The sequence below is a fragment of the Equus caballus genome, chromosome 9, assembly GCF_041296265.1.
Source record: "Equus caballus isolate H_3958 breed thoroughbred chromosome 9, TB-T2T, whole genome shotgun sequence".
Classification (NCBI taxonomy): Eukaryota; Metazoa; Chordata; class Mammalia; order Perissodactyla; family Equidae; genus Equus; species Equus caballus.
In genome coordinates this window covers 93451287-93473812 of record NC_091692.1, presented here as the reverse complement: position 1 = coordinate 93473812, position 22526 = coordinate 93451287, and the positions used below count along the sequence as shown (strand labels likewise).

Below are 22526 nucleotides of genomic sequence, written 5' to 3'. Positions count from 1 at the left end.
CTGCTTTAAGAATGACATTAGGAAGTCATTATGCAGTCCCTCCTCCTCAACACACTCGGGTATTTCTTAAAAGTATCCGAACAAAATAGGCATGGGAATGCCTTTTATAGGCCAGCCACTGGCCTGGTTCTCTATCTTAGAGCATCTTCTTTTATTTCTGCTCACACAAGGCAAGGTGATCATTCAGCTTTGCATTACAACTGAAGAAACTGAAGCTCAGAGGGACTAAGTAACTTGCTCAAGGTCAAACAGCTAGTAATTGGTAAAGCTAAGGTTTGAAACGAAGACCTTCTTGACAACAAGACCCATCCTTCACATGTGGATTTTAAAGTAAATGACATAAGAGAGGAATTCGGGGCTTGGTGTAATGAACAAGTTAAATGCTTGAGGTGGATCATGGAATTTAATTTTGAAGCCATGGATGACTCCAAAGTGACAAGGCAGCATTTCCTGTGCCAGCAGTAAACTGTCACTAAGTCCTTTCCTTGAGGAATAAGTATGTATATTGGTCCATGTGTACCGTTGACTTAAAATGTGACAGAAGCAGTGAGAAATAATGGAGGGAGGAGCGACTTCTCAGTCAAATAGACCCCAGGTAGAATTCTGAGTCTATTATCTTACCTGCTTGACTTACCTGCTTGGCTTTAGACCTCTGGAGTTTCCCCCTACTTTCTTTAGTGCTTAACTACACACTTAAAATGATGCTGATTCTATTTTATGAGGTAGTTCTGGGATATATTTAACGGTCAGCCTTTTAGGTTACCTGGTGCGTCATACTGCCAGAAACCTATGCATTTGTGTGGAATCTTTCTCCCTCTTGGGAATATCTATGAAAGTTTCATGGGTTCTGCTGCAGGGAGATTCAAGGTGCATTGGACTGAGAGCAGGAGGTCCCAGTCTCCTCTGGGCCTTTGTTTGATTATCAATGGAAAGGAAGGATGATGACAAATGAGTCCAAACTTCTCCTCGTGCCCTAAAATTTTGCTTTTGGCAGAGTGCCGTTTGCTGTGCCCTACTGTATCTGACTCCACAGGGCACTGTGTTGAGTACTAGAGAGACTGCAAAGCAAGGAGCTTAATGCCCACCCAACCACGCAGCATGCAATCTGTTCAGTAGTGAGTGCAGATGGGCCGAGAAGCAATGACTATACTAGGCAATATGTCCTTATGAGGCGCACGGAGAGGGTAGGGACCACCTCTAACAAGCATCCTAGGAGAAGCCAAGGAAGGCTTTCCAAGCGTTCTGACATCTCAGCTGAGAACCAAAGTGTGACAAGAATGTGTCCAGGTGGAAAGGCAGGGCAGAGTCTTCCACGCAGAGGCAAAGCATAGCAAAAACTCAGGAGCAAGGGAGAGTTCTGCTCGCCACAGGACCTGAGACTAGACACTAATGCCTTGATCTGAACAAATCTTAAGTGGAATATCTAGAAACCTAATTCTAAGCTGGACACACTTGTAGGATGGCAGACCTATCTGTGGGTATGTGCGTGTGTGTGTGTGTGTGTGTACACCCACTCGTAGGAGCAAAGAGGGGTACCACTGCAGCATCAGCCAAGCTGGGGAGTCTGGCCCTGAGGGTGCCCCCCAGCCTATCCTGAGCAGGAAGAGGGTATGACATGAGGATACTGGGGTGTTGTTTACCACCCTACACCAGAGCTACAAAGTAGATATGGGCTCAGGAGTAAGAAACCAAGTAGGTTTCCAGGATGGGGTGGTACCAGTCCGGGGCAAATGAAGAAAGTTCCAGAAAGATTTTCATATGCAACAATCCTGGGTGGGTAGTGAGAGGATGTGACAGTGTGACTTAAAGATAGGGGAAGTTCCCTGCTCCTTCAAGGACTGTTAAAGGCCTGGCTTGGAAATAAACACTGCAGCATGTTTAAATGAACCTTTCATTTCTACTTTGCTTATTTATTTGTCTCTTTGTTTCTTAGGGCCCTTCTGGACCACCGGGAGACAAAGGACCTCCGGTACAGTATGATTTAAATAAAGGGCTGGGTTTTGATGGGAGAAATTCTGCTCTAATCAAAGCAATTTTAAATTAGAGGAGCCAGAAACTAAAGTAGTTTCAGAAAATCCCTAACATTGAACAGTGCATGGTCTCCAAAATCTCAGCATTGACCTATGGGATGACAGAGTAGGTTAGGGGATGGTAGGGGTCATCTAGTCCAATGTCCCATATTATAGCTGGGCACACTGGACCTGGCTTTGCTTTTTGGCATGTCTGCATCACGGAAGGTTAGCCATGGTCTAATGAATTTAATCAAATTGCCAGAAGAAGCTATTTTGAATCCTGGCTTCGCCACCCTCAGGCACATAGCCATGATCAAATGAAGGCTCTCTCCTAATCTATAAGGTGGGCATGGTAAGACCAATGGGCCATTATGCAGAGCTGAGGGTTGGCCTGCATGTGAAGCAACAGGAGAGTTCTCTGCAAACATTTGCTCTTCAGAGTAGCAGGCATTGATCATAAGCATATGCATGCATTTACCAGGAGACGTGAATTTCTATAAACTCACCCCAATGCGGGAAGAGCTACACGTTAGTCACTATGATGATACTGTACCTTACATCATGTTATGTCCATTAAATTCTGCTCACTCTTATGATCTCTGAACTGAAGAGAACAGGGGTTTTTGTACCTATTTTTTATAGATGCTGAAAGTGAGGCTCAGAGCAGTTCATTGATAGGCATGAGATTTCAAAGCAAGTCATTGTAAAGTAGAGACAAGTTAGATGGGACTCCTGATGGAGGGGTTGGTGTGTAGGGGAGATTCGTGAAGCCTCCAGAAGAGGCGAGGTTGGCTCCTGAGCAGCCGTGTGGCACAGTTCCAGCACCTGCCAGGACAAAGTGCTGATTCCCATCTGCAGATCTATTTAAAGAAAATTTTCTACAGGAAGTGAGATCCCTAATGATAGACATTTGTGCCAATTTGATGTGGTCCAGAAATTTTCAAGAGAATGGCAGTGATTTTCTTATAAAAAATAACTGTCACCTAAGTGCTGGGCACTGTGCTGGGCCAGGCACAAATTACCTTATTTAGCTGGTCCGTAAGCCCAGGGGGCTGGTCATCCACAGGATGTGGAGAAGTGAGCCTGCATTTGTGCTTCAGCCTGTCCACTGCAGGAGCTGTTTCTGCCACTCGAGAAAGGAGCTTGCGAATGGGGCCTGGGCAGTAAGGCTCCCACGAAGGTTTTCCAGAGTGTTCTCTCTGCGTATGTAACACGTCCACCTACATAAGTGTAGAAATGAATAAGATCTGAGCAGAGTGCTCCTTGGCACACACATTATATCAGATTCCTCACAGCAACAGGCCATTTGCACGTGCAGAGCCAACTATTGCCAAGGAAAGGGGGCCTTATTTTGCTTAAACTGTTGGGGGGTGTCTTCTTTTCTTTTTCCTCAGGGGTCTCGAGGCTTACCTGGATTCCCCGGCCCCCAGGGACCAGCTGGCCAGGATGTAAGTACAGAGAAATGGTACAGGCTCAGTCGAGGTTCTTCTAGACTCCCCTGGAAGCCCCCCCTCCACCATCTCCCGGCCTCCCTTGGCCAGGAACCCCCAGAGGAGCTGTTCTTTTCCACTAATCCCTGCCCCTTCCTTCTTCTAAATTGATTGTGGCTTATAATTTTGTATTGTCTAGTTTCATTTCTTATACTTTTGTGTTATGCTTTTTAATCTTATAAGCTCCTTGGCATCCCATACAATGCCTCCTATTTTTGTCAATATTCTTACATATCTAGCCAGTCAGTTCTGCTCAAATTAGGTACTACCTTCCCCATAGACTTGTTCCTGACCCATCCCCATACTGGCTTTCTCCCTTCAATGGAATTCCACAGACTTATCTGGTGCTCATTAACGATGCATCCCTTCCCACTTTGTGGCAGCAATATATCCTCTTTTATTTTGATGATCTGGCTTTTGCTCAGAGAGATCTGAGCTCCAAGAAGGTGGGGACCATGTATCTTATGCATCTGTAGGTCCTTGATGCATACCAGCCTTCCAGGTACATAGAACCTACTGGATACATATTCACTAACCAATGGATAAATGACAATGATGAGTTCCTATGGAGCGAAGATATCTAGCACCATTAAGTAGCAATATTTATTACTTAGACATGCACCTTTCCATTTCTATGGAAATGGAAAACTTTAGTTCACCCTAAGCAGGAACAATAAATTATCCTCTTCTTCCTTTCCTTGAGTTCTATGTAAGAGAAGAAAGTTATCCTCTAATTCTTGTCTCCAAATATTCAAATTTACCTGCTCCACTTTCAACATTGCCTTCTTATAGCCAGTCCAATAGAAGAACCCTCCTCTTTTTCAAAGCTAGTCCTTCCACCTGTGTTTGGAAAAGGATGACAGAAGCTTAAGATAGGTGTGTATGTGTGTGTGCACACATGCGCGCACATACATACATACCCTGTGTGTATGAGTTGTTTTTGGTTTTGTATCTTGGATAAGATTTATAGGAGGGGTAGCTTACTGTTCTAAACATCTGCCACAGTTGACTATTTCCTAAGAATCCTTGGGTATTCAGCTGAGATCGGAAACAACGAATTTTTATTGGTGCCGATCTTCATTGTTGGGTGACATTTTTTCCACCGAGTTATGCTTGGCAGATATAGATGCTGGGGGAGGTGGTGGGCACAGCAGATGAGGACTATGTGCTTAGCATGGTTAATGTTTTCTTTCTTTCTTCTCTTAGGGTCTACCAGGAAATCCAGGAGAAAGAGGACCTCCTGGTAAACCAGTATGTCATCTAACTGTTCTGGATGAATATTGACTATCATTCAGGGCTCCAGTGAGAATAAAATGCATCAAACGGTTCAAGAGCTTTTTAAAAGGGACTTTTTACAAAACTGTGGCCAGAGGGAACTCCAGGGGGAGACCGATACCACCATCATACCTATTTTCAGAGCCAAATGAAAGAGAGAATGGTGGGGAAGGGACTACCAGACGGGGGCTGTAGTTGTGGGTTCAAAGCCACCGTCAGAAAGCTTGGTCCGAGGCAGGGAAGGAGCAATGTCTTCCCGCTCCATGTTCCTAGTGGTGCCTCTCATTGGTCCAGCTCAGCCGCAGGCCAGCAGGCAGGTAAGCGCTGGTCCATTCCCAGGGGTGCAGCATGGAGCAGGACAGAGAAGGATCAAAAGTGGATCTGGGGTGAGCAAATGGACCCCAGCAGCCTTCACTGTAAATTCTAACTGGCTCCTTTGTTCAGTAATGTCAACACCTCCCAGTTGCACCACTTTTTATCGTAGCAGAAATTTTCTTTCCTCTCTCACAGTGAGAACAGTGGAAACTGTGAAAGGTTGAGCAGAAATGGACAGTGCTGAGCATTTGGTCCTTGGCAGTGTGGCCACATTCTAGCCCAAGGGCCTGCAGGCTTCCCTGACGTGTATCACATTCATCTTCCGGGAAGCCCCTTGACTAAGTTACCAGTCAATGCCGGAGAAGCCTGAAAGGTTTAGCCGAGTGTAACCAGGCCACGGGCCCGCCCTGCAGGGAAGGAACAGTGAAGATGAGCAGGTCAGGACAAGTGAGGAGGCAGCTGTGCAGATACAGGAGAAATTAGTCCATTGAAAGAGGCTACCTAAGATGGAAGAGACAGTGGCAGTCAAGACGGGGGAATCTCAGGCCTTGAAACTGAGACTGTACGTCTGGTTCCAGAAACCAGTATGCTCGCCTGGGCAGAAGCTTTACCTAAAGACGGATCTAAAGGCCACCTGTCTCCTCTCAAGCCTGGCTTGCTATAAGTTTCAGACAAGGACCCAAGGCACAGAGGCCCCTGTGGGCTGGAACAACTATCCCTCCCTAATCCAGGCTATTGGGCACAGTAGAGGCCTGGAGGGGGATCCTGATCTGTCTGGAAGGGTCCTGAAATGTTTCATTGAAGACTTTCCAGTGGGATGAGTAGAAATTCTTGTTGGAGGTTAGGGAGAGCTCGTTCACTCACCCCTCCTTCTCTATGGAGTCAGCTGTGCAGCGGCCAAATACGCCTCACAGAACCCACTTCATTACCCCAGTGCAAGGCCCTGGGGAAGTGGGCGAAAGAATAAGGTTGAAACCTGAGGCTAAATGGGGGTTCAAATGACCTCTGCCAAATCTAGACCTTGACATTGCTCTTCAAAGAGAATTAAGTCAGCAGAGTCCCGCTGACAATGCAGGCAGTCGTGAGTGTCTCACAGCTGGTCATCAGCAGAACAGAGAGAGAGAGAGAGAGGAAATAGGTGCATGTTTGACTACTGTTAGATTCACTGAACACACTCTATCCAGATGGTCCCGAGTGTAGCCAGCAGCCAGCAGATTCTCTGTGTTCTTGCCAATCAGATAAGTCCTTCTTTTGGGGGGTCCCCATGACCATCCTCAGGTTCAGTGATTCATTAGAAGGACTCACAGAACGCAGGAAATTTGTTTTCCCTATGGTTATGGATATTACAGTGAAAGGATGCAGATTAAAATCAGCACAGGAAAAAGATGCATAGCACAGAGTCCCTGAGTGATGAGGCTCAGAGCTTCCAGTTTTCCTCTCCCGGTGAACGTGTGCAGAAAGCACTTCATTCTCCCAGCAATTATGTGTAAGCAAATGGCATGTAAGATGACAATGAGTGCTCTGGAGAAGCACAAAGTATTGCTAACAAAGGAAGCTCACCCAAGCCTTGGTGTCCAGGCTTTTTATTGGGGGTTGATCATGTAGACAGAGCATGCCTGCATGGCTGATCTTAGTTACTCAGTCTCCAGCCCCTCCAGAGGTCAAACTGATACTACGCGGCCCAAGGCCCCCACCATAAATCACATTGGTAGCATGAGCTATCTGCATGGTCCAAGACCCTAGGTTAACAGAGGCTCTTATTAGGCAGGACATTCCAAGGGCTTACAAGTTGTCCCTCAGGTTCTGGTAAGGGCTAGACCTTTCTTTGGAGTGTCTAGGGTTTGGACAACCCACGCCTGCTGACTTAATCCTTTACTGCACAGTCATCACCCCTCAGTGGGTGGAGAGGGGAACCTGAAGTGTTTCTCCAATGCTGCATTCACAAAATTCCTACCAGAAATGCCCCTGTCTAGGGTGGAGTTCTCTAGAAGCAGAGGCTCTTGTAGGAAGTTTTGTGCAAGTGATTGGCTGAGGTTGTGTTCTCAGATGAAACCTGCAAGGATTGAGGGAAGCTGGACATGGTGGGGAAAAAGCCAGTCAAAGATGTGGGTTCCTCTGGAATTTAGCCTTGGCCTGATTCCACAGGGAGCTCTGGAGTGTGAAAGGCACTGTGGAGCTGTCCATTCTGGAGTCAAGGGGCCACTCTTTTGTAACTCCATATTGATCAGTCATTGGCTGTGTAACTTTCCTGGCATTTCCAGCCAGAATTCCCAGCCAGCATTCCTGGCAGCTGGTGGATGGGTACAGCAGGAGGTGAGGAGGAGCTAGGCAGGACGCCGATTATATCTTCCACACCCTCCACACTTCTACATTTGTCCTCTTATTCCATCATGCCTAACAATGATCCACGATGTGTGACTGACTCCTCAGAGGTGAGCATGGCAGTCTGTTATGCAAACCGTGTCCACCTTCCGAAGGCCACTGCTCACACACAGACCCTGTTTGCATGCATCTTCTTAAGCCCTATCTTGTGAGGTTTGCGTAAATGGGTCAGAACAAGACATTAATTAAATTATCCCCAGGGGCACACTGTATCTAAACTGAAAATTCACTCCTTGTTCTCTCCCTCTGTAACTAATCCCCAGCCATGTTGGCTGATATAGCTCATTCTATTATGCAAAGGGCTCAAATGACACATAAAAATATCCCAAAGAATACAATGCCAGCAGCGAAAAATATCCTGACTTGAACAATATGAATCCTCTACTGTATTAACTTCCCAGGGAAAACTATAAGGCTTCAAAATAAAACCTCTTTTCCTCTTTTAAATTAAGGTTTTAATAAGTTAATGTTGCAAAGGTTGGCCTTCCTCCAGAGGTCTGACTCAGAGAACTAGGGAAAGTCTCGGCTTTGTCCTTAGCTACAACCTAGGTGAGCTCTTGTGCAGCACTGCTCGTTCCTTCAGCCCCTCCAAATCTGAATCTCTCCGACCCAGTCTGTCTCTCTGGTGCCTTCCTCTTGCCACAGCCCAGAGGGTTGATCAGATACTTGAGCATATCCGCACAGAAAACAACACAAACGTGTCCCCAGCCACTACCGAGGTTCTCCTATGCAAACTTGTATGATGCCACTGTCATGTGGCTTTTGTTAGCCACAAGATGTGGCAGAAACCCTGTGGGGTTGGAGAAGGGGGGAAGCCAGGAAAATTGTTCTTGGTTTCAGCCTCCCCAAGATGCTAGATTCGACTCAGAACTCATAGACGTGAGCTCAAACTTAATCAAGAAATCAACCACGGCAAGTTCAATTGTGTCCACAGCCCTTCATATTCTGGAGGAAAATCTATCACCTTGCCTCTGGAGAATGGACTCTCTGGTCTTCTTTCCATTGCAAAATCTGAAGTTTTCAAAGTAGCAGGCCAATCTCTGATTCTTCCCTTTTTCCCTTTAGTATCTGCCTTTTAATTTCCATTTTCCTTCGCAGCCTTGTCTTCCTTGCTTCCTAATTGGAACTCAGCCTCCCCTCCATTTTGGGCTCCCGGCTGGCCACAATCATAAGAAGCCACACTCCATCTCACAGTGGGTTTGAATGTGAATTTGGTGACCGGCAGACACCTACAGACCTTCAGAGGCTTTGTAATTACTCCTGATTTCTGAAATCTCCTTCCCAGAGTTAAAAGACTTTCAACCGATAATGATGGATGAGGTTCAAAATGCTATTTCACCTGGGAGAGCTGAAGAAATTGCTTTAAATTCATACTGGGTTGGAATGACTAATAGCAACAGCTGTTACCCATCTGGGGAATCCAGGACAGTCCGTCGCTTTGCCTCTCACAGTACCCATATGACCTTTTGGGTTTTGATGGTGGTGGGGGGGAGGAAAGACCACCAGGAGAAGAGAAGGGGCCAGCAGAAGGAGACTGGGGACCAGAAAGGCCAATAGCAGTCAGACTTGGCTAGGACTGGCAGCCTGTGCAGTTGCTGCCTCAGAAGGGTCTTCTTTCTGTGGCTCCCAGGCTTGGGACTGGCCGTTTGCCTCCTGTGCATGGCACAGATGTGTTATGAGTTACAGCTTACATTTTGAAGGCCTTTCACTGTCTCAAGGAGCTTGGAATATACTGTATGCATGCATGTGTATATGTCTGTACTTATTTATTTTTACTTTGGCAGGGCCCCTCTCCATTCCTGTCTCCAGGGGACATCAATCTCTTGGTTAAGGTAAAAGCGTAGAACATATGTGCATGCATTTTGAAAATGGTGATGGGGATTGAAGATGTCAATAATAAGTGTTCTCTTTTTTTCTCAGAACAACTACAATATAGTATTAATGATAATAACAGCATTTATTGAGAAGTCATTGTGTATCCAGCAATGTGCTAAATCCACTTTCCAACATGGCAGCCACTGGCCACATGTGTTAATTTAAATTTAAGTTAAGTGAAATTAAATACAATTAAAATTTCAGGTCCTTGGTCACACTAGCCATATTCCAGGTACGTAGTAGCTACATACAGCTAGAGTCCATCTTATTGGACAGTGCAGATACAGAGCCTTTCCATCATCACAGAAAGCTCTCCTGGGCAGTGCTGTGCTAAATACCCAAAGTACATCTCTGATTCAGTTTTCACAATTACTTTATCGGGTTGGTACTGTTTATGTTCTTGTCGTGCATGTAAGGAAACTGGGACACCATGAGGGCCAGTGATTTCTGGGAATGGAAGCCACTCCTCACTGATTCCAGAGACTGACCTTTAACCCCACACAGGACTGCCTCGTGTTCTTTAAAGAATGCCTTAGGCAGAGTCAAATGGGTTGGGTGTGGGTCCTACTGGTGCAATGGCCAGAACACAGGTGCAGAAGGTGAAGGCAGCCGCCTGGCCCTTCAGCTGGGACGCGTCTAAATTTGAGTGCACACTTAGCTGTTTTCAGAACCATGTGCACTTTCTCTGTGAGTGCCAGAGGCCCTGAGAAGTTGAGCCTAACTCTGCTGACATAGGGCAATGAATGCTGGATGCCCAGGTGCCTGGCCAAGGACCTCAGGTCTTAAATGGTGGAGAGCTAGGAAAGGCTGTGAGCCAGACAGAGATGGGGTAAGATGTGTGTTTCAGAAAGAGAATCTCGCTGCAATGAGTGTAAACGACCTTTTGGCTGCCTTTGTCTTAGTTTTGGGTGAAGCTTAGTGCTTGTGTGATCAGCCCTTCCTTTACTTGCTGTATTCTGAAAAACCCTTGAATGATGTCAAAAAATACCTAGTTCATGCATGAGAGCAAGGGAGGAAAAACAAAAGAGAAAAGAAAACCTTCTCAAAAGCCTGGGACTTTTCTTCTCTCTACACATTGAGATGCCTTCATGGAAATTTATACATTTTATTAAAAAATGAAAGGAAGTAGGACAATCTTTTCTGATTTTTATTGATGAGAGAGAGTTTTCCCATGGTCAATGACATGACAAGAAATCATTATCTATTGATTTAATCCCTTTGTTTATTACAGACTTTGATTAGCCTAGATCATTTTCCGTAATTCTGTCACTCTGGAAGGAATTGGGTTTGCATCAGCCTGGGTCCCCACCACCCCAAGGATTTCAACCTCAAGATGTCCCAGTCTTTATGCCAATGATAACAGGAGTGAGTACCTTGGGGGTTAAGCATTACGCTTCATAGCTACAGAGTTGAGACAGATATTTAGTCAAATCAATACTCCTTCCTTGATAAAGGATGCAGTTTTGTTCGTCAAAGCAGGTAGGAACCCCAGAGGGAATATAAGCATCCACATTCAAGGTGGCGTCTGAGATGCTCTCCTCCCGCGGAACTGCGCTTTGCCTGGAAACCCTGTAGACAACAGCCCTGGCAGGCGGGTTTGCTCAGGTTGGCAGAGTTGACTATCATAGCTCTGTATTTTATAATCAGCTGCAGGCATCTTTATGGTGTAGGTTAACGCCTGCTGGACTGGTCCAGGTGGCTGGTGGCAGGTCCCTCCCTTGTTGAAAAGGCATATTTTATTACAGAATGTTTACCTCTGCCCCAAAGAATTTTATGACATCATATACCTCACTCTGATAGTTGGAAAACTGCCTGGGTAGAAAATTCATCTTCTGAGAGTCCCTGTTAAATGAACTTCCATAGTTGGATCTGTGCCGAGGGAGGTCATCCTCAGGATGTCTCCATTAGATGATTCCCTTGGGTAAATGTTATTTCATCCAATCCTCACAAACAGTGCTGTGGGAGGGTACTGTTACTGTCTGCATTCTACAGAGAAGGTTGAACACAGATGAGCAAGTGACTTGTTCATAGTCACAGAGCTGGATGGTGGCTGAGCCAAGACTCAAACCCAGTGTGAGACTCAACTCCAAACCCTGCCCTTACCCCTCTGCTATCCGACTATCTTTGTGTGAGCCAGAACTTCCTGACAGCTGCCTGATCAAGTACAGGCAGGGAGTGAGGCCCCTGCCTGTCCCCAGAGGTTTGAAACGTAGGTTACACAACCCTCTGGCAGTGAAGATTCAGGTGTGCAACGAGAGGTTGGATGAGATGACCTGGAGGTTATTTCTACTCCTGGGAAGCAAGAGTTGTTTTTCCCCATAGCAAAGACTACAGCATTCCTCTCCTTTGTCCACCTTTTATTGAGTGCTTACTTGGTGTGCTGTACCACACTGAATACAACGACCCAGAGAGCCACGTGCAGAAAACATCTCAAACAGAAGGAGGAAGTTAGAGACTGGAGGAAATCAATATTTATAGATTACACACAGGGAACCCTGCAACATGCTAGGAGCTTTCCAAGCATTATTTCATTAAGATTTTGCAACAATCTCCTAAGGTAGGAGAATGATCCTTAACAGATAGGGAAATAGACTCAAAGGGATTAAGTGACTTGCCTGAGATAAGTCTGTTAAGCTGAGGAGCTGGGGGCCAGTATTGATGGTCAAGGGCATCTGATCTGTGAATGGAGCAAGGCAACAGATTTAGGGAGGAAAACTATAAGCAAAACTAAGTGTAGCAGCTAAAATTCATTGCATTCTCACCGTGCCAGTCATGTCATCTGGCATCTTCCATTCATTATCTCATTTACTTCTCACCAGACTTTGAGGTCTCCATTTCACACATAAGGATGCTGAGGCTCAGAGAGGTGAAACTGTGGTCTCAGGTGGGCAGAGGCTGCCGTGTGGTCTGGGTGAGCCCATCTGGTTTGAAGCAGAACCCTGTCTAGTCTCAAGGTCGTGCCCGGAGCCCAGGGTCAGGAGGGAGGGGAGGCCCCAGGTGAGCATTGGTGAGACTGCAGCCTGAGGGCTGTTCTTGCCCTGGGTTCACAGATTCCAGGACTGAATCAGCGCAGCAAGTCCAGCCCCCTCACTGGTAAGTCTAGGGGCTGCTGGGGCTGCTGACAGCTCTGGTCTTCAGGGAACAGTCCTGCACAGAATCTGTGACGAAGACAGAGTCAGGTGAAGAGTTAGCACTGCCAGAAATTAGAAAGAAATGGGAGAGTAGTGGGATTTCACATGACTCAGATATAATCACTTCATACCGTGGATCCCACTGCAAAGAATGGTTCCTAATAGCCACTGGACCCTCCAAGTCCAGCAAAATCTCAGTGGCCAGAACTTCTGCGGCTACCAGGCTAGGTCCATTCCCATAATCCATATAACCATTGTTTCAGTGTTTTATGGATGCCTCTCATTTTAAAGAACTGTAAGAGAAGATCTAGGAATGGGTGAATTTCTCCCAGCTCTGCTACTCCTCCCAGCAAAAAACAGCAACCCAAAATACCATACTTCACTTAACTCATTCACCTTTGCTTTGTATACCCCAATATTTATCACTCTCCACCCTCCAAACACAAAAATTCTACCAACTGCTCAAATCACCCACTAAGGGAAGATGGTACAGGACACCAAAAACTTAGTGATCAGTGGGTCAGTCAGGTGGGCTGGCTCATTCATTTATTGAACTCGTGCTCTGTGGAAGGCCATCTGCTATGAATTGGATGTACAAAGATAAAACAGCTCTACCTCTGTCTTCTGAGAGCTCACACTTTCCTTTTGCCTGGTGAGGACGGGATGGACTTATAAACAGACCACCTCAACAGTGAGACAAAGGCTTCCATAGTGGGAATTCCTCGCATCCATGGGAACAGGAATTTATCCCCAGTCTGAAACAATCAGGAAGGCTTCTTGGAGTAGGAAATTTCTTAAGAATCTTCAAAGGTTGAGTAGAAATGAAGAAGTAAAAGGAAGGCAGGCCATTCAGAGTTGCTTTTGTGATGGAAAAACCCTTCCATCCTGAATTAGAGACCAGAATGAATGCTAATTCACCTGAAACATCACCTCCTTGACTATGAACAAGCACAGCTTCCAGGTGCTTGTGCAGATCCCTCTAGTGGAGCATTTGAAAGGCCCTAGTTAATGCATTTATTTTGTGTCAGTTGACAGCATTTATCCATGAGCTCTTCAAGATGCATACTTATTGTGGTCACAGAGCAGAAAGGCAGAGAGCCTAACAGGGCGGATGCTCTGCAAGCAGTTTTTCCATTGAGGGAGTCCCTGAGTGAATACATGAGTTAATAGTAATAGCCAAATGTACTAGGAATCATCTGACACTATTCCAGGTGCCTTCATTGTATTATCTCATGTAACCCTTATCACAAGACAGAAGGAGGAGGAAGAGTGAGGATTAGAGAGAAGACGCAACCCAAGACTCTGGCATATGAGTTAGGCCAGAGTGTGTTCACACCAGTGTGTTTTATTTGGTACGTACTGAGCTCCAAACTGTAAGATCTAGAGATGCTGCAGACAAAGTAGAAAACATGTGCCCTGGGCTGGGAGAACTTGGAATTCACTCTAGAGACAGCACTTACTTGCCTCAAAGAAGTAGAGAAAATCTCAATTCCAGGAACACTTATTAAATGCCTACTTTAGACAAAGAATAATGCCAGCCATGGTCAGATTGGGTGTCTGTCGCCGCAGGAAAGTCCTGAGGGTGTCTGGCCCTTACTTCCCTTGTTCTGCTTCTTTGTTCAGAAACCACTTAGGGAAACCCACGAGACAGAGAACACAGCTTCCAGCCTTGTTTTGTCTCTAGCCTTAGGGACAGAGCATGCTATTTTCAGCAATACTAAATGTTTGCATTGAATCTGTGCTGTGGCTGTTTTTAGATGCTCACAGATATTGGTATGTGTACTTTTGACATCATTGTCCTGGGCTATCTTTCCAGCAGTCTGCCTGGCAAGAAGTAGGGAGAAATGATGTGATAATCCAGATATATCAGCACTAAAATCTAATTTATGATGAAGAGAGAAACGTAAAGGGTGACACGAAGTGTGTGGGGGGGTGATGACTCTGTCCGCCTGTTTGCTTTTCCATCATTTGCTGGCATCCTGCTGTCTGGAGACGGAGGAGCTCTGACCACCTTTTGCTTTACAAGTAACTATTACTTACTCTCTCTCTCAGGATGTGTGCAATGACTGCCCTCCAGGCCCCCCAGGCCTCCCTGGTCTGCCAGGTTTTAAAGGGGACAAAGGTCTCCCAGGAAAGCCAGGGAGAGAAGGCCCAGAAGGGAAAAAGGTAAGCAGAAAAGGGGAAACAGTCTTTATCATTGCAAAGAAGTACATTATCTTGGAGATCCTAACACTGTCTCTCTTGAACAAATGGGATGAGCCAACTGTAGGGTGTGAATAAGAGAGGAAGTGGTCATTGGATCATCTTGGAGACTGGCTACCCCACCAATTAACCACATTAGTCCTGAGTTATGCCAATGAATGCACGACCACACCTGTACCATGACTTGACCACATCCTTTGCTCAGACATGCTGGGGTGGGTGTGGGGACAGGGAAATCCCAGCGGAAAATCAGTAAATAGTGTGTGGTGGTGATGGCTTGCTGATGACTCTGAGCATGGGTGCTAGATACTCATTCTTGACTTTTTTCCTTTTGTCCCTGCTCCAGGGAGATGCTGGTCTCAGAGGCCTCCCAGGGGCCCCTGGAGTAGCTGGCCCACAGGTCAGTGAGTCTTCATAAACATCTATGTGCTTCCATTCTGCTAATCTCACTGGTTAATCTAAGTTTGAGGAAAAGTGATGTCCAGTGTAAAGGAATAATGGTTTTAAAATCAGAAAACCCACATTCAAGGTCTAACTGTGGCACTGACTATCTCAGTGACCTTGGGAAGGGTCATTTCAACTTGTTGGGTCTCAGGTTGCTCATCTACAAATACCTGAGTGGTTGAAAGTATGAAATGATCTGCAGGATAGGAATGTGTGGTACTTACTGGTTAAGACATGAGCTTTGTGGTCAGACAGTTCTCAATTTGAGTCCTATCCCTGAGTTGAGTCTTTGGAGCTGTGTGGCCTTTGGCAAAATCTTTGACCTCTCTAGGCCTCGATTTCACCACTCACTAATGATAAGAAGAAAAACAACTTCATAAATTTATTAGTTGAGAGATATAATGCATAAAAAGAATCTGACATGCAATCTAAAATTGTTATTAGGAAAGTGGTCTGCAAATTCAAGTGAGCCTTATTAACTTTCATATTAATGATGAGGCACCCATCTAAAATGGGCAAGATAGCTATGTGATTTCACAAAGCCAAGGAGCCCAGCATGGGAGGAAGCAACTGTGACCTCAGCCATTGAATAGGTGGGGAAGCTCTGGCTGCCAAAACAAGGGAGCTGTGGCTGATGGGGCTCTTAGTGGTGACAGTATTTAGCTTTAAGAAGAGACTGCATGAGTGCTGGCATGGGAGCTGGGAGGTGGGGGCTAACCTCCCACTCTCATTCCCCTTCTGCCAACATTGATGCTCCCTTGGGGCTCTTTCTGATTGCCTTGTAGCCTTTGTGCTTCTGCAAGCTGTGCACGCTGTCCCCAACCTTCAAAAGTATCACTGTGTCTCTTCCTGTGGCCTCACTGGGACACAGCATGGCTCATCTGATGGAGATACAGCATAAAATTGTTGATAGTGTTACCAGCACATTGGGTTATTGTTGCCCCCCAGGATAGAAAACAAGAGAGACAACAAACGGGGGTAAAAAAATGAAAGTTTATTAGCTTGTGCACAGGAGAGGCACAAGAGAACAGATGCAGAAAGGAAAGGGACAGGTGATCAGCTTGTTAGGGAGTGGGATTGTGGGGCTTTTATTAGGCAAAGACTGGGGAGGAGTGCCTTGTCATGACATGTAGAGGTGGGGTTGTGCTTGAGCCAGAGCCGTTGTTCAACATGCCACCTCATGTGGTGCATGTACTATTAGCATGCTAGCTCTCCACCACTGGGTGTGAGTTTTAGTATGCTAATGGGGCTAGGGTCACCTTCAGAGAACTCCTGAGTGCTAGGGCGCATGTGTAGGCCCAGGAAAGTCCCAAGACTGCTGAATGTGGATCTTGCTGATCTTTATCTGATTCTCCTATCTTGCAGATTGGTTAGGGGCTTTATTTTGTTAGGCGAGGGGCCTTGCAGATGGCTCTATCTAATTAAGCTGGTTCCTGTCTCATTCCGCCCTGAGAAATTTTATCCTCCTTAATCTTAATGATCATGGGTGAAGGTCTCGTTTTCTGAAGCTACTTCCTGATGACAGTGGGTGTTGAGAAGGGGTCTCTATATCTGGGAGGAGTAAAAATCTTTTTCAGCTTGTTGCAGGGTCCAGTAAGAATGAGAATGAGGACAAGGTGGGTCAGCTGTTGGAAGTGGCTAGAACCCTTGTGAGACTATCAGTATAATATGGAATTTTTGGAGCCTAGAGGACACAAACTTGACAAGAGGTTAAAAAGACAGGGGCCAAAAATTAATAGGAGTAGGATGATTACCAGGGCTCCCAAGAAGGGAAAGAACCAGGTGAGGGCTGGGAGGGTACCCTTCATGAGTGATCATGCCCAACTTGGGTCTGTTTCTTGGTTATATGAGTGAAGCCAGGACATTTGTTCATAGATTTCCCAGATGTTGGTCTCAACCTTCCCTGAGTTATTAACATAAATCATTTCTAGCGAAGCAAAAGAAAAACAAGATTAATGGTGGGAGCAAATTATAAACCAGTTTCTGACCCCAGGAGCAGCCAGCCAAAAATATTTCTAGACAATAGAGTTGAAGGATCTTTTGTAGCTTGAAATGCCTCTGATGGTGTCATCAGGTATCTTTCTGAGTGGCTTACACAGCAACAGACATGAGTATCTCTTGAGTTTATATCAAGTTGGCCAGCTTCAGTCTGCAGGACTTCAGGAAAAGGGCAGGTTCAGTTCTCAATGATTTCAAATGAAAATGATGGTGGAAAAATTGAAAACATTAGTTTGGAGATTTGTAGCCAGATATTTCAGGAGACTGGAAGAATTCAAGATTGATCCAGTTTACAGATAGGAAACAAAAACTTCAAAGATAATTATCAGAACTAGAATCTAATATCCATGAATGTATACTATAGTTTCCATTGAAACATAATTTTTCTCTCTAAAATCACTCTCACTTTTACCAAAGATAGCCAACTAAGACTCATTGGTTTGCGAAATAAGTCTAGTTTCAATGAAACTTTCTCAAATTATTTACGTAAGTACAGCAAGAATAGCAGTTGATTATATAGGTTCTTTCAAATCTGCTTTGCAGGAACTTTTTAAAAGAATCTCAGATTGAACTTTAAAGGCCTCTTGAGGCCAGGAAAGCCAAGCCAAGGACTTGCCATCAGACTCTCCCTGCAATACCTACAGATCCTTGAGGTTCCTTGTACCTGCCAGAGGAGTGATGTTCTTTACTCACCCAGAAATGTTTCTGGGAACTCTGTAAGCAAGGTACCAGGCCAATATTTCCAAGTTACTTTATTTCAGAAAGTCAACCTTTACTCCTCAAAAGCTGTCTTGTTGTATCTGGGTCTGTATGTTTCTCTCAAATATGACATTCCTGTCAAAGCCTTAGTATTATAAACAATGTTTCCAATTATACCCTGTTATATGAAGAACAGATTCTTATTGAATTTATGCAAATAACTATATTATCATGAAAACAATACTCACTCCTTAAGAGTTTCCAAATTCTGGAGGGATAAAGTAGGGAGAAAAAAGATAAATGTTTCAGTTCTGCTTACAAAGGTATAATTTACCAAATTTCTATAAATCATAGTTAGCATGAGAGAAACGTGAAAAATTTCCTTAAATGAGGAAACAAAACTAAACAAAAGATCAAAAAATCAGCACTATCTCAAACTGAAAGTTGTATAAATTATAATCATCCTCATCAGTTCATTCAGTCCTGTGCAATTGATTCTTGATCTTAATCTTCTGTTAGCAGTTTCATGAAGTCATCAGTTTCCCCATTAGAGTCTGTAATTTCATACCCTGTTGAGCTTTATGATCTGAAAGTTTATCACAGACCTGATTCTAGAGTAAGTGCCAGAGTCCATTCCATGAATCTCTCTGAGGATGAAACATGTTTGCAAAAGCATCAGTAAAAACAGCAACTATCTGCAAGTGACAAAAGACTCAAAGGGCAATTGACAAAGAAACTTTGCTACTTCTGTGACATATAACACTTCAAGATAATAATTACAATTATGGCTGACAACCAAGACAACTCAGAATTTTAGAAATATTTTAGAATTTTTAAACAATGCTCACTGTGAAATAATGGTCAGCTATCCATTCAATCAAAGTGACAACAGAAATAGTCAAGGACAAACAGAAAGTTAAAATAGTCAAAAAAGTCTTAATAGCAAGAACTCAATCTTTTTGAACATAGGAAATTATTTTAACAAGACATAGATCTTCTGTCTTTTAGGTAAACTTACTCAAAGGTGAAGAAAAACCTTTTATAATCTCTTTGTCAAGAGCAGACTAAGAGTTTAAGAAAATTATCCCTTTTCAGAGAAAGAAAATCAAGTTTTAATTTTTGCAACAGCTTACTTTTTATGTTAAAACTTATTCTTATGTTAATTACAATTTTTAACCCTTACAGACCTTAGTGAAAACTAAAAATTAAGCAATTATGAACTTTCCCTTACATTAGCATTCTGTGGCTTGGCAAATTTATAAATACTTTTTTATAATTTCTAGAAACATGTTACATCATATTACAATTTGTAATAAAAATCAAGGCATTTTTACTAATAGACCCAAACATCTTTTAGTTTCCTTGTAATAAGACGCCAAAAGTAGATAATCTTAGACGTGTTTAGTGATAATGTTTCGGTATTTTTATCTTATTTGAAAAATGACCCAGATAGTCAATAAGGTTTTTTTATCATTCAATTTTACCTAGTAAAACTTCAAAGTTTCAAGTTACCAGAGAGACTTTAGACATTATCTTAAATATATATGCCATATCACATAAAAAGTTCACCCAACACTTTTATCTTTTTCACATCTATTTAGTTTACTCATTCCCCATAATTATTTAGGTTGTCTACAAAACTTCATGAGACATTAGACAAAATTAGCCATCTTTTTAAGCTATTGTTTCTGCTAATCAATTTTGTAATAGAGATAACATCACAGATATAGGCTGTATGTCTTCATCATATCTGTATGTCTTCATCATATCTGATGCTGGTAACTCTGAGGAAATGTCCATTTTAATAAAATCAACAATTTTCAATAAGCTTCACTTACCAAAGATTAATTTATATCATGTTAACTTGAAAGGCATTTGGGTTAGTTTCTATGACATTTAGAAATAATTTATATAAGTGCTTACTTTAAGCCAATTGAATAGAGCTCTTTAGAAATTTTACCATCCAGACGTTAGATATCACACATATGTAACATACATGTAGACCCATGTACACAGAGTCTTCAAACCTATTGTTTTAAAATTACTGCCATGAATCAGGTACAGTAATACACTAGTCATGAATCCAAATTTTGTGTCAAGCCTTTTTACTAATATTTGTGGAGAAGACACTCAAGATGTTAGATTTTTGACAGAGGTCCTCTTACTGCCTTTTTTCTTGCTTTTTAAAAACAAATTATTATGTATTATTATTTCCAAGGTAGTTTCTTATTTTTATTTGGGACATTGATGAGGCAGTTAGTTGAGTTCTAGAAACAGAGAATACTGTTTTTTTTTAGGAAGATTAGTCCTGAGCTAACATTTGCCACCAATCCTCCTCTTTTTGCTGAGGAAGATTGGCCTTGAGCTAATGTTTGTGCCCATCTTACCCTATTTTTCATGTGGGACACCTGCCACAGCATGGCTTGATAAGCGGGGCATAGGTCCATGTCCAGGATCCGAACCAGTGAACCTCAGGCCACCAAAGTGGAGCGTGCAGAACTGCCATGCCACTGGGCCAGCCCTTTTCCTTTCTTTTCTTCAGTCCTAGGAATTAGCGATGGGCTAGATATTCCTCAGGGGATTTGCAAGCTCTTTGAGATAAGGGAAATGGGTCAAACCTGAACTGCCTCTAGAATTGCATTTCCAGCCTTGCAAAGATTTTTTTTTAGGACAATTGCTGTTGATTTCTCAGAAATTAGGCTATAACCTAAGTGACATTATAGGTTGATATACCTGTCCAACTACCTCACAAAGGCACAGAGAAACCACTCAAGTTTTCTCCAAGATGGAGTTTCTGGGGCATAACCCATCCAATTGAAAGTGTTTCTAATTAGTTAATATGCACCTGAGGGGTGAATCTCCAGGAATGCTTGGGGCGTTCCCCATGGTGGTAAAGCTGGTGTCTGACTGACAGTGGCCCAGAGAAGGGTGCAGAGCCCAATAGTGGGCATCAATATAATTAGAAGATTTAGTCAAGTCCCACTTAGCCTGGACACTTAGTCCCTGAGCCAGAACAAGGCAAGCACAGGGGGCAAGAGGCAAAGGCCTGGAGTGGGCCAGGGGCCAGGGTTCCTAATGCCAGGGTTGCAAGTCAAGTCCCTGGCAAATGTTTTCAAGTTTTTGATTTTTCAGAAGGTCTAGGTTCTCCTCAGTTCCAGCCTGAACTTAACCTCAACATGGTGGTAGCAGAGGCGGTGATGAACAAGACAGACAAAGAAAGGAAAGAGGTGATCAGGCCTTACCCTCATGGCGTCTTCCTAAGGGTTGTCAAGATAAGGGTTCATGCAAACAAGAGTTCCTGGGCAGGACAGTTTACAGAATAAATTACAGGTCTCCTGTCCCCGTAGCTGACTCATAGGCGCCTAAAAATTCTCAACAGCTTCTTGACAGGAGACAAAACAGGGTTCCAGATGTCAGTCAAAGGACTGACCCAGGGGCCAACCTGGTATCACTCCAGATGCCCAAAAACCAGAGGAGAGTTCCCAGGGGTGGACGGTGGTCTCTGTGAAACCAGAGGCTGCAGCCTTGCCAGTCAAAGGACTGACCCAGGGGTCAACCTGGAATCGCTTCCAGTGTCCAAACAAATTAACAGAAACCAGGACTGCCAACAGAGGGCAGAAGTGATCCAGTCCAGAACTAGAAGAGAGCTCCCAGAGGTGGAATGCGGACTCTCTGAAACCAGACAAACCAGATTATCAGGCTAATGACTGACCCAAGGGCTCACAGTGCCCCTGAAACCAGAGGAGAGGAGATTCTTCTAAAGAGGATAAAAGAGAGAGAGAAGGAAAAGAGGGAGACGTTAAGAAAGTTGGTCAGAACTGGAGGCATTGTCTCCCAGGCCTTGACCTGACTCACGGAACGCTGGAGTCTGAAACAAAGGTTCGGCTGTGGCCACTTATGTCCACATTTGGGCAGCCAGGCTGGTCCAGTGCTGGGCCCATCCAATCTTCAACCAGGACTCAAGAAAGTCCTATCCTGTCCCATCCCTTCATGGTCACCAAAATGTTATTTGCACATTGGATTCTTGTTGTCCACTAGGATGGAAATCAAGCGAGACAACAAACTGGAGAAAAGAAGTAAAAGTGTATTAGCTTGTGCACAGGAAAGGCACAAGGGAGCCAGTGCAGAAAGGAAAGGGGCAGGTGACTGGCTCATTAGGGAATGGGACTGTGGGACTGTTATTAGGCAAAGGCAAGGGAGGAGTGCCTTGTCATGACATGTAGAGGTGGGGTTGTGATGGGCCTGCACTGTCACATAGCATGCTACTCCATGTGACGCATGTATCATTAGCATGCTAGCTCTCCACCCCTGGGTGTGATTGCTCTTTTTCGAGGAAGATTAGCCCTGAGCTAACATCTGTCACCAATCCTCCTCTTTTTGCTGAGGAAGACTGGCCCTGAGCTAACATCTGTGCCCATCTTCCTCTACTTTATATGTGGGATGCTTGCCACAGCATGGCTTGACAAGCTTTGCATAGGTCTGCGCCCCGGATCCGAACCGGTGAACCCTAGTCTTCTGAAGCAGAATGTGCAAACTTAACTGCTGAGGCACTGGGCTGGCCCCCCTGGGTGTGATTTTTAGTGTGCTAATGGGGCTGGGGTCACCTTCAGACAATTCCTGGGTGCTAGGGCGCATGCATGAGCCCAAGAAAGTCCCAAGGCTGTGGAATGTGGGTCTTGGTGGTCTCTGATTCTCCCAGCTTG

General features: G+C 44.4%; 1 protein-coding gene across 2 annotated transcripts in view; it reads left to right on the top strand.

Annotated features, from left to right (window-relative positions):
* Nucleotides 1–22526, top strand: part of COL22A1 (collagen type XXII alpha 1 chain) — a 293821-nt gene that overhangs the window by 215428 nt on the left and 55867 nt on the right. For both annotated transcript variants that reach the window (XM_005613300.4, XM_014728097.3), the window contains 6 exons: nt 1934–1969; nt 3407–3460; nt 4709–4753; nt 9259–9306; nt 14533–14646; nt 15029–15082. In XM_005613300.4, coding sequence (XP_005613357.1) covers nt 1934–1969; nt 3407–3460; nt 4709–4753; nt 9259–9306; nt 14533–14646; nt 15029–15082 — 351 coding nt within the window. The remainder of the gene's footprint in view (nt 1–1933; nt 1970–3406; nt 3461–4708; nt 4754–9258; nt 9307–14532; nt 14647–15028; nt 15083–22526) is intronic.